Source organism: Opisthocomus hoazin, chromosome 19, assembly GCF_030867145.1.
Source record: "Opisthocomus hoazin isolate bOpiHoa1 chromosome 19, bOpiHoa1.hap1, whole genome shotgun sequence".
NCBI lineage: Eukaryota > Metazoa > Chordata > Aves > Opisthocomiformes > Opisthocomidae > Opisthocomus > Opisthocomus hoazin.
Window position 1 is genome coordinate 5674977 of NC_134432.1, and position 12007 is coordinate 5686983.

Genomic DNA, 12007 nt, shown 5'->3' on the forward strand with positions numbered 1-12007 from the left:
GGGGGGAAGGGGAAGGGAGGCCCGTCCCGGCGGGGTGCGGGGCCGGTGGGTCCCCGGGGCCGGGGCCGGGGCCGGTCCCTCCCCGCCGTCAGAACTCGAAGGTGCCGAAGTGGGCGGCGCGGCCGCCGGCCTTGGGCTGCGGTTTGTAGCCGATGCGGTCGTTGATCATCTGCTCCCGGCTCTTGTGGTCGGCGCCCAGCGCGATGGCCGCCGCCGCCGCCTCCTCGCCGGCCGCCGCCTCCGCGTCCTCCCGCTGCTTCTTGCGGTTCTGCGGGGCAAAGGGGCCGCGTCAGGGCGCTCCAGCCAGGGAACGCGGGGCCGCCGCGCCCGGCCCCGCTCGCACCTCCAGCTCCTTCCGGATGCTCTCGAACTCCTCGATGTCGTCCAGCTTCAGCTCCAGCCGCGTCGGCTTCCGCCGCAGCATCGCGACCGCCCGCCGCCGCCGGCCGGGGCCCAGCGCGCCCGGGCCGCGCCTCCCGGCCTGCCCCGCTCTTCCTCCCGGCGTGCCCCGCGCGTCCCGCCGCTTGCGGGCACTGCGCCTCCCGGCCTGCCCCGCTTCTCCTCCCGGCGTGCCCCGCGCGTCCAGCCGCTAGCGGGCACTGCGTCTCCCGGCGTGCCCCGCGCCCCTCCCGGCCTGCCCCGCTTCTCCTCCCGGCGTGCCCCGCGAGTCCGGCCGCTAGCGGGCACTGCGTCTCCCGGCGTGCCCCGCGCCCCCCGGAAGTGGTTGCGAGGCGGCGGGGCCTACGCGCGGTTCCTCTCCTCTCTCGTCTCCCGGTGCGCGGCCGCCATGGCCTCCGTGCGGGCACCGGCGGCGCGCGGCGGCGCCCGGCCCCCCGCCGTGCGGGCCCCCGCGCCTGCCGAGGTGGGCGTCTGGGGGGGGGGGGGGGTGGCGCTGACCCGCGGGCCGACCCGGCGGTCAGGTGGGGTTTGCCGTAGCGGGGCGGCCCCGCTGTGGGGAGGCTCCCCCCTCCCCGGTGGCACCTGGAGGAGCGCTGGCGGGTTCCCGCAGAATCCTCCGCGGTCCCTCGGGCCGCTCGTCGTGCCGCCGGGAGGGAGGAGGGGGCCGCTCCCAGCCGGGGCCCGGAGCCCGGAGCCGGCGGGCGGCAGCGCTGGGGCCTGCCCCGGGCTTGTCCGGCGACACGAGGAACAGCTTCGTCTCCTGAAGCGTTTTTAAAAAATCAGAACCCCGGCGCCTGCAGCACGGTCCGAGCAGGCCGTGAAGAACCGGGAGACTCCACTGTCCCATTGAGGCAGATGACTCGGTGCCGCATTTCGCTTCTGCTCCCTGTGCCTGGGCCGCAGACGGTTCCAGGATCTCCTCACGATGCCGTGCGGGCTGTCGCTAGCAGAGCAGGGTTTTCTCACACAGCCCGGCTGTTCACTGTCTCCTTTCCAGCCGAAACGCACTTAAAATTCTGCCTTTACCTTGCAGGCCACAAAGAGCAAGCCCGCCGAAGAGAGCGATGCGCCCGCGACCAAGAGAGCCCCCATCTTCTATGGCAGCTTGGAGGAGAAGGAGAGGGAGCGTCTGGCGAAAGGCGAATCGGGGCTGCTGGGAAGGGAGGGGATGAAGGCTGCGCTCGAGGCCGGCAACATCAACATCAGCAGCGGTGAGGATGTTTAACCACCTTTTTGAGTTTTTTTTCCATCTTTACCCGGAGCGTGACGCTTTCAAGTCTCTGATCAACTTTTGGGCATAATTTAAAATGAAAAACCAGGAGAGCGTTGCCCGGTGACTCAAAGATCCGGTAATAACCCAACAGTACAGCACGTCCCGTGTCACGGCGCCGGGCACACGGGGGATCTCTCCTCCAGACGTGCGCCCCAAACACCCTGTCATTTCAGGCTAAGTACAATCACAATATACATATTCATTATATTTCGAGGAAATGCTTAGCATATGCATAATTCTTACAAGAACTAATTAGCATATGTTAGTATCTTTGACACATGTCTGTTAGCATCCCCGGGTGGTCGTCGGGGGTCTTCAGATGAAGGCTTGTGCTCCTCATCCGTTGGTGGACCTTTGTTCCTGCGCAAGCTCAGTTCTGAGACCGTGTATCCCGTGTCCGTCACGGCTGCGTGGTTACAGTCTCGTGGTCACTTTGTAGCTCCCCTGTTTTCATGGTCCTGCGCATCTGCTCTCCCAAGGCCGAGCTGTCTGGAGTAGAATTATTTAGGAGTCTTTCTTATCCTACCGTTATCCCAGCTATTCACTGAGGACCAAGACTCACTTTTGTTTGAATTATTTTGTCTAATGACTTAAAGTGATCACTTATATCTACATCCATCCACTGCATTCCTTAGTAGAAACAGGGATTAGTGTTAACAGTTCCAGCATTAGATCCCTATGTATGCAGGAATACAAGCTATAATAATAAAAACTACTAAGAACTAGAAAATATTAAAGCTTCTTTGTTATAGTTTCACGTTTCTTATGATCCCTTCTATCACCGGGCTGTTGGCTCTTCCTGCCTGAGAGCGATCTCTTGTCCCAGTGTTGTTTTCAACCTGACGGTTTCGTTTCTCGCTCAGGTGAGGTCTTTGACCTCGAAGACCACATGAGCGAGCGGCAGGCGGAGGTGCTGGCTGAGTTTGAGCGCAGGAAGCGAGCCCGGCAGATCAACGTCTCCACTGACGACTCTGAAGTGAAAGCCTGCTTGCGAGCGCTGGGGGAGCCCATCACGCTCTTTGGAGAGGGTCCTGCAGAAAGGAGGGAGAGGTGCTGTGTCTGCCCCGGGCGCTGCGCACAGGGAGCGCTCAGCTTTACCCACTTTATCAAATTCCTGGCGTTTTCCGTGTAGCTGGGGCGCGGTGAGCACCGGCAGTCAGTAACGCCTCGGCGCGTTGCAGCAAGAACGCTGCGGAAGAAGCAGTGGCAGACAGGGATGATTGGTCAGGTTAGCGGAGAATTCTCTGAGTAGGACTTAATGTGTTTCTTTCCAGGCTAAGAAATATCCTTTCGGTGGTTGGCACAGATGCATTAAAAAAGACCAGGAAAGATGACGACAGGTCTAAAAAATCCAGAGAAGAGGTAACAGTCTCGCTTGTTCCCACAGCACTGAGGGGGATAGGTCTGATACCCTTGGAGATGCCTTGTTTTGATGGTCCCATTGATGTCCAGGACTCTCGGGTTTGGTTGAGCTGTGGATTCGCACGTCATCCCTTCATGCTCCCATTTTAACTAAACTGCCAATGTTTTACCTAAGTCAGCAGCATGAAGTCTGGCTTGTACTTGCAGGCCAAATTCCACGCTGTGTACAGCATAAACCAGGAGATGCGATGTTTGGACCGTTACTTGTAGCGAGTCCTTTATTGTTGTTTGTACTCAGGAAGAAAAAAATACGTTCCTGCTACTGCATCTGTTTCTGCCTTTGATTCTTCTTTCTGCCTGCTTCTCCTGTCTCTTTTCTGAATCCATTTTTTCCTTATTTTTGGGGCTTGCTGTAAGAAGTGAGGACCATTTCTGCAGCTCTGGGCTTGTTTTTTTACTGGGTGATGTGTAGGGAAGGAGGGAGCTATGCGTCATTAAGTAAAAATGATTTAGTATTCAGCTGGAATGTTCTTGAGTGAAATGGCAGCACGTCAGGATCTGATCTGTAGGGCAGAGAGTTTCACTCTTAATCCCTTTGTCTAGGGCTTATAGTTATGCAGAATGCCCTCAGAAAGGGGCCTTAACACAGCAAGACTTAAGAGCAGGTGCTGTGGTGGCACTTACCTACTAAGAGGAGGTCATCTAAGGTAACTGAGCAGAAGAGCGGTATCACATCAGCTTTTTCTTCAGTGTTGTGCTTTTCCTTACAGTATCAGCAAACCTGGTACCACGAAGGACCACGCAGTCTGAAAACAGCGAGGCTGTGGCTTGCGAACTACTCGCTCCCCAGGTGAGATACACCAGCACCAACGAGCGAGGGAGATGCTACCTTTTTGTAAAACCCAGCTGCTAATCCCGCTGCGGGTAGCGCAGGAAACGTGAGATCAAAGGAATGGTGAACGTACACGGGTAGACAAGTCCAGCGAGGTGAGAGCTGGAGTTCTCAGTGGCTGGCTGTAGCACTAGCCCAGTTTGGGGGGAAAGAGGGGGAAGGGCCTGTTTCCAGCAGCAGGGCAGGGGAAACACAGGGACTCATCACTCCACCTTCCCTCTTCACAGGGCAGCGAAGCGGCTGGAAGAAGCACGGCTGCTCAAAGAGATTCCGGAGGCAACCAGGACGTCGCAGAGACAGGAGCTACACAAATCCCTGCGAGTAGGTTTGGCAGCTGCTCAGCTGCTGTTTTTACAACTTTTTACTGATCCTCCAAAGCGATCGGAAAGCGATCGGAAAGCGATCAGCTCCCCGGAGGTGCTGTCCAGATCCATGTGGTTTTCTGCACTGTCGCCTGCTGGAAAGTTCTGCTTTTTCTGTCCTTCCCTGTGGTCTGCATAAAGCGTGTTCCAGCTCTTTCTTCAGTGGTTCAGAGAGCTGTACTTTAGTTGTCCCCTTGCACAGCAGAGGGGTGAAGAGCTGTCCCTGCGTTGCCTTGCCACTTGCCTGTGAAGCTAAAGGAATTTATTCAGGGCTTTGTCGCAGGTTTAGCTGGCTGGGAAGGGACCGCTCGCTTTCCTCTTCCTGTACAGTGGTCACCAGTGCATAAACCCAAGGGAAATCATAACCAACACAGGAATGCACACCATGTTTTACATGACTCTGAGACGCCCTTTTTGAGCATGTGAAGTCAGATTCCCAGCTTAGCCGAACAGAATGGCTCAAGCACACAGTCTGCTGCCGCTCTAATCCTGTTTACACCCAGAGGCGTCAGCTGCCAAAGGATTTGCTTCTCCCCTGAGCACACCATGCTGCCCGCCCTGGTCTTTCTGGTTGTATTCATTGGGTGAGTTGTAAAAAGAGGCCAAAAGGACAGAAAGTTCTCTGTCAAAACCGTACCTACCAAGCAGGCCCGTGGGGTTATTGGTGGCAAGTACCATGGGTGGCATGTTGAGGGCGATGCTGTGCCCCAGGGCTGTGCTAGCTTGCTGGCTCCGTGGCCCTCCTGCTTGGAGCTGGGGCGGCTCCGAGGCATCTCCTCCCTTTGAAGGTGACTTTCCAAAGGCCTCTGCCTCCTCCTGCGTACATTTGCCTCCTTCACCTCGGTCTTTGGCCAGGGCTTTTGCTAGGTCGTTTGTACTTTACTGATTTAGTGTTTTCTTTGTATTTGGTTACAGTCCTTAAATAACTTCTGCAGTCAGATCGGAGACGATCGCCCGCTGTCCTACTGCCACTTCAGCCCCAATTCCAAGCTCCTCGCTACGGCCTGTTGGTGAGTTCTTCCACAGCACTTGCTGTAGGGGCTGGGACAGCAGCGCAGGAGGGACGGAGGGGCATGGTACTGGAGGCCTGTGAATTGTGAGGGTTCCGACATGCTTTTTCTTCCTACTCTGAACTCTCTCCACCCCGTTTTAGAGCTTAGCAGAGATTTCAGTCCGACTCCATTAGTTCCTGTGGCTGGTTGTCCACAGTGTGTTGGTATTTTAGCCACTGCAGAACCCCCCCGGGTGGTTTTGCAGCTCTGTGATCTCTGACTTTCCTGTCTATGCTGACGTCTGTTTCTTGTGTTCAACAGGAGCGGGTTGTGCAAGCTCTGGTCCGTGCCTGACTGCAACCTTGTTCACACCTTACGAGGTAGAGAACAACTCTCACTGAGACTCTTTGTTTAGTTCTTTTGTTCCTCTCTGTCCTGAGTTCCCGTATCTGAATTACTTTGTGGCTCAAACCGTGGTGTTCTTTGGGCTCTCTACTGAGAGCGTCACTTAGGCTTGGGGAGCATGGGCACGTGTCAGATGATCAAGAGGAAGTCCTGGCCTTTCTCTTAGAGCTGAGTTTGCTGTTTCTGTTTCTGAACGGTGTTTTGTTTCGTTTCAAAACCTGGTTTGAGTTGTTTTGAGCCAAATACCAGCATTTTTGGCCAGGCCGCTTAACAGCAGTGAGGTTCTTTGTGCAGTGGTCACAACTTCGACTAAATACAAATGTGAGGACAAATCTCTTGATTCATATGTGGAATTTTCAGGGCTTTTTGAGGGTTACAGACCTTGGCACCAGCGGGTGCTTCTGGAAGTGCAGTTTAGCTGCTTGCAGGACAGATGTGTCTGGTAGTGACAATGCAACTTCACTCAGCATGGGAGGACACAGTGGAAGTGTTCACTGGTACCTGACTAATTAGTAACAAAGAAATGCTGCTTTGCTGAAGAACTGGCCAAGATCACATGACAGATGATGCATTTTGATTTTCCTTTCTCTTAAGGACATAACACCAACGTGGGAGCAATAGTCTTCCATCCCAAAGCCACCATCTCCCTAGACAAGAAGGATGTTAACCTGGCCTCGTGTGCGGCTGATGGGTCTGTCAAACTCTGGAGCCTTGAAAGGTCAGAATGATACCAGACGTGCACAGCTGCAGCATTGTTGTTTTGGGGTCTATTTTGTGTTATTAAGCATACTGGACATTTACCATCCTCCTGCAAATATAACCTTTTCTTGTAGCTATACCAGTGCAATTCCTGGCCTCAGTATGTGCCACCTTCTTCAGCAGGAAAAGAGATCACCCTGATTAGGGGAATCAAGGTGAGGGGAAATGATCCGAAAAGAATCAAGTCAGAATTGCTGCTGGGCATTGGTAAACTGCTTTGGGTGATGGATGGATGATTTCGAGATTGCTTTGTTCAAACCTTTTATTTGGGAGAAAATTTCCCCTCTTGGATATTAAGAAATGAACTTTTGAGTTATTGGGAAGTATTCAGAGAGGGACTAACCGAATACACGACCACACACCATAGCTTCATCCAGTAATAAAAACAAGTGGCTCCATCATTGGACAGTGTAGTTTTGGAAGATGCACAGCATCTGTCTCCAGCCTGTGAAGAAGAGAACGGTGTAGATACCGAGCCCTCGCGTCCGCTGTGTTTGAACAGCAGAGCCCTGCAGTGCATCTGCGGAAGAGGCAGGCAGCTCCGAGCCCCTCAGCTCGTTATCCTTGGCTGCAAGCTGCTGCTTCTGATGAGGAAGCGCATCTGTGCAAAGGGATGGGCTGTTTATCAGTCAGATGTGACCGCGTCTCTTTAGTCAGTCTGTTGGAAAGAAACTCTGAATGCTGTTCAGGCCTTCTGCTGAAGGCTGCTGACCTGCTGCCTGTAGTTCTGGGGCAATAAATACTCGCTCTGCCCTGCCTGCCCTGCGATTCCTGGATCTGCAGTAGTTCGGGGTGTGTTCTGTGTAGTAAAACTCCCTGCTGTCCAGGGAGCCTGCGTTTTGTTTCTGCTGTTACTACTTTCAGAGTGCTATTAACAGGGGCCTTGTCAATTTTCAGGAAATAATTATCCCAGGAGAAGTTTATAAACAACAGGAACGTGGATAAGGGGGTTTCACTTGGAGCTGTAGCTGTGGGAACGAAAGGCAGAATCCAGAGTCATTAGTTAAAACTCTGCTTTTCTTGCCTGGCTTGCGTTAACTGGCCGCTGTCTTGCTGTGATCGTAACGATTGCAAAGGCCTGGCCAGAGCCAGCCACCTCTGACCACTCTCCCATGACTTTTGTTTCTGTTTTTCAGTGATGAACCAGTGGCAGATATCGAAGGACACAACATGAGAGTGGCACGTGTGATGTGGCACCCGTCTGGGAGGTTCCTGGGTACTACCTGGTATGGAGATCTGGTTATTGGCTTTCGGGCATTACCGTTAGCTGTGGAGCCGGTAGCCCAGTGGGTACCGCTGCGTGTCCGCAGAGGAGCCCAGCACGGGCAGGGGTTGGCCGGTCTTGACAACGGCTGGGCTGTTGCAATGTAAAGAACAGCAAGTCGTTGGGATTCCTCTCTCTGCCCCTCCTGCGGGACCCTGTTGGTCTCCAGCTGGACATAAAATGCCCACAGAGTTAGTGAAATATCCCGTTACTCTCCTTGGAGATACGTTTAGTTGGACAAATGCTTTGTTTTTACAGCTACGATCACTCGTGGCGCCTGTGGGACTTGGAAGCTCAGGAGGAGATTCTCCATCAGGAGGGGCACAGCAAAGGGGTCTATGACATCGCCTTTCACACGGATGGCTCTCTGGCTGGGACGGGGTGAGTTTGCTTTGCGTCAGCACTGGACGTGAAATATTATCAAGGTTTTGCTGCTGACTCATGCCAAGCACCCCAGCGATTTCTGCTGGCGAGGCTGAGCGTACTCTGGCAATTGGTGAACTCCCTGGTGGGTTCTGTCTTCCCAGTGGACTGGATGCTTTTGGCCGGGTGTGGGACTTGCGCACGGGACGCTGCATCATGTTTCTAGAAGGCCACCTGAAGGAGATCTACGGCGTTAACTTCTCCCCAAATGGGTAAGAGAGGAGCTTGCGTGGTTTATGTGGGAGCTCTGAGTACAAACCCCAGCTCCCGACAACGTGTCGTTCCTCCACCCTTTGGCAGATACCACGTTGCAACTGGCAGCGGTGACAACACTTGCAAGGTGTGGGACCTGCGGCAAAGGAAGTGCATCTACACCATTCCTGCCCATCAGAACCTGGTGACGGGCGTGAAATTTGAACGTAGGTGCCTCCTGCCTGATGTTCCTCGTCCCTGCCTCTCCTGAGCTGAGGTGGCAGGGGATGGGGCAACTCAAAGCCACAGCTTCAGGTCAAGAAGGCCTGCACTGGTCAGCAGAGAAGATTTGTCATGTTTTTATTTGCAAATCTCACTTCTCCCTTTTTCTCATCCTGTGCTGCAGCCAATCACGGCAACTTCCTGCTGACGGGCGCTTACGACAACACCGCCAAGATCTGGACTCACCCCGGCTGGTCCCCGTTGAAGACGCTGGCAGGTCACGAGGGCAAGGTGATGGGGCTGGACATCTCCCTCGACGGGCAGCTGATAGCCACCTGCTCCTACGACAGAACCTTCAAGCTGTGGACAGCGGAGTAGCTCGGAGGTGCTGCGGATGAACTGGAACGGAGACGTTAATGGCTTTCAACGAAGACTTGGGGTTTTTTTATATTAAAGAGGAAAAAAAAAAGGCATCGGCTGTGGCAGCGTGCGTTACGGCAGCTGCCGTCACCGGCTGCTCTGGGGTTGAGGTGGTTTTGAAGCGCCTCTGTTTGCCAGGGCTTGGCTGGAGTCACACCTCGGGCAGTGTTTTTCCACTTTCTAGGACTTTGTTTATATACTGCAGACACTGCTTTCTGCTGTAATTTGGAGATGATCCATCTGCGTCCGCCCTCCCCTCCAAGTTAGGCTCACAAGCTTTCTCCGGTCTGTTTTAAACCTTTGTAGGTAGCCACACTCCACCTCAGGTGCGGTGCGGTGCGCAGCCTCTGTTCGTACCCTGCTCTCCTTCCCTTCTCCAGGAGCCTCCGGGAGGAGTCTGTGGCTTCAAACTTGATTTGCATTCAAAGAAAGCAAAACTGGCTGTCCGAGCCACGGTACCGTGCTTCCCTGCGACGGTGGTCTGCGAGCGTGGAGGTCTCCTTCCCCTTTGTATTCATTCGCAGTAGATGTTAAAGGCCAGGGAAGGTTTTCTTTTCTGGGCGCTGCCTTAGACCATCTCATGTCCTTGAGCTGTCTCATGAACTGGGTGTTTCAGATCTGTGGAGGCATCTCCTGTTTAAGCCGTTGCCGTGTCTCACCTGGGGCGATTCGAAGAAGGCTGTTTCGGTGTGGGATTGCCTTGTTCTGACTGCCCCTGTGGGGAGCTTTCTTATTTGTTGTTTAAATTGAAGTTTTGTACATGTTGTGTTCTGGAAAATCAAAACATGGTTTGAATGTGCACCCTGGCCTCTGGCTCTGAGTGAGGAATGGAGAAATTACAGGTACTGCACAGCTTGATTTCTGTCTGCCATCATAAAAAACCTTCAGGAGAAAAGAGCGATTTGTCTCCCCGTCGTCAGCTGGAGAGCGGCTGTCCCTGCTCCTTGGGAGCGTGAACACAGCTCTGTTCTCAGCACTTGCAGTGCAGCTGGAGATCGTGTTTTAGGGGAAAAAAACCAACCCCACTCACGAGTTACTGTGCTTCCAGCAGCGTGGTGGGCTTCCTCCTCCCTCCCAGCAGCGTGGTGGCACCTGCCACGTGCTGTCTGCTAGCTCGTACTCCCAGGGAAAACACGATGGGACAAGAGGCCACCAGCTAAGGCAGAAGAATACTTCATGGCAGCCTTCTCCTGTATAAGCCCCGATACCCAGCTCTGTCTGCTCAGGCTGGTTCTTCAGCGTCTCGTAAAGCGGCTGCCAGGGGGGCTTGCAGCCGCGCAGCCAGGACGGTTCCCCGGGGTGCCCCTCGTCAGGCTGCCGTTCACGGGACAGTTGCGGCCCGGCGGTCGCCCAGCAGATGCCCGTGTCTCTGGCTGGCTTAGGATGAGGTTTCGGACAGCAAGGAATGTTCTGTGTTCACACTCGCGTTGTGCTGGGGTGTAAATCCCTGGGCAGGGTTTCTGTCCCAGCGCGTTCAGCTCCGCTCAGCTGGAGCAAGGGGCAGGAGGCCGAGCGTTCCCTGCCCCGCGCCCGGGCACCTTCCAGCGCTGCGCCCTGGCTCCTCGCAGCTCATCTCCTCCCTCAGCCCCCACCGTGTGCAGCTAGCCCGCATCCAGGTTTTGTAAATAAAATGCACAAAGCTCTTTCAGGAGCGAAAACTTGGCCTGAATGCATCCTTAATTGGACTTTTCTTCTAAATGGCTCTAGCGACAGCAGTAAATCCCCCTGCCCCGATGCTCACGTCGCTGCCCGCGCAGGGTCTCCTGGTGCTTGCAGTAGGGGGAAGCTCTCGCACTGCCTCGCAGCGCAGTCTCTGCCAGAAAGGCTGCTACAGTCAGAACGCTGCCACCTCCTCCAGCGCCAGGTCCGCGCGGCCGCTCGTCCGCAGGACGTGAATCCCCGAGCCGGAGCTGGCACAGAGCAGCGTGGAGCTGTCGCAGACGGCCAGCGAGGCCAGCGGTCCCGATCCCCCGAGGCACAAGGTGGCCAGGCAGGCTGCGGAGGGAAGAGCGAGGTCACTCAGGACGCTGGGTTTGCTGAGACGAGACGTGACGCCGCCAACATCCCGGCTCTGCCCTGAGCTGCACCCCTCGCTGTCCCAGATCCCCGTGTCCAAAGGCGTCGGGATGGGCCCCTGGACGAGAGGCCCCTCCACCGCGTAAGCCCCACGGGAGACCCATGCGTTGACGTGGCTCCAGGCTGAGGTGGGGCTCTGCCCCTTCCCAGGAGAGGAAGCAGGGGTGGATGGACAGACAGACCCCACTGGGCAGAGCTGCAGGGCTTGCAGGGCGGCATTCCCAATGTGCCTTTTTCTCCCAAATTGCTTACGGTCCAGAAAAATTCTTCCTAAGGGCTGTGCTACACTCAACACGCCGTTTTGATAAGCCACCAGAAGAGAAGCTGAAGTGAGACACAGCACCCAGCACCTCGGCAGCCCTCCTGTCTGTTGGTAAGGAACACCCTGAGGCAGTATCTGTGCAGAGGCACCAGCCCCGCGCTGCGCTGCTAACGGAGCCGCGTTCGGCACGGACACACTCTCGTGGTGACTGACACCCTGCCAAGAGCGAGAGCCTGAATTAAGGCTGACGGCGGTGGCGGTCACCCAGCTGTGAAGGCAACAGGATCAAAACAAAGCCGCTGCCAACCCCGCGGCCGACGCGGCGTGCACCGGGGTGAAAGAAGAGTTACATGAAAGAGAAGGTGAGAGCTTTTCTGTGGGAAAGCTCAAGAAAGATGAGGAGCTACTGGAGAGAGTCCAGCGGAGGGCTACGAGGATGAGGAGGGGACTGGAGCATCTCTCCTACGAGGAGAGGCTGAGGGAGCTGGGCTTGTTCAGCCTGGAGAAGAGAAGGCTGAGAGGGGACCTTAGAAATGCCCATAAATATCTGCAGGGTGGGGGTCAGGAGGACAGGGCCAGACTCTTTCCAGTGGTGCCCAGCGCCAGGACAAGGGGCAACGGGCACAAACAGAAGCAGAGGAAGCTCCAGCTGAACATGAGGAAGAACTTCTTCCCTCTGAGGGTGACGGAGCCCCGGCCCAGGC

The 12007-nt window shown here is 55.4% G+C and overlaps 2 protein-coding genes across 4 annotated transcripts in view; one reads left to right on the top strand and one right to left on the bottom strand.

Annotated features, from left to right (window-relative positions):
* On the top strand, window positions 1-9823 carry PRPF4 (pre-mRNA splicing tri-snRNP complex factor PRPF4). Its single transcript, XM_075439496.1, is given in 16 exon segments — window positions 1-441; window positions 587-776; window positions 778-862; window positions 1433-1610; window positions 2536-2722; window positions 2947-3034; window positions 3805-3884; window positions 4154-4247; window positions 5204-5298; window positions 5602-5660; window positions 6280-6403; window positions 7581-7670; window positions 7967-8089; window positions 8236-8343; window positions 8432-8550; window positions 8730-9823. Coding segments are annotated over 16 exon segments (2103 nt in total). The 5' UTR covers window positions 1-152; the 3' UTR covers window positions 8924-9823.
* Window positions 9823-12007, bottom strand: part of WDR31 (WD repeat domain 31) — a 14224-nt gene continuing 12039 nt past the window's right edge. For 2 of the 3 annotated variants that reach the window (XM_075439490.1, XM_075439489.1), the window contains one exon: window positions 9823-10960. In XM_075439490.1, coding sequence (XP_075295605.1) covers window positions 10800-10960 — 161 coding nt within the window. In that variant the 3' untranslated portion in view covers window positions 9823-10799. The remainder of the gene's footprint in view (window positions 10961-12007) is intronic. The other variant, XM_075439491.1, reaches the window with a different exon arrangement.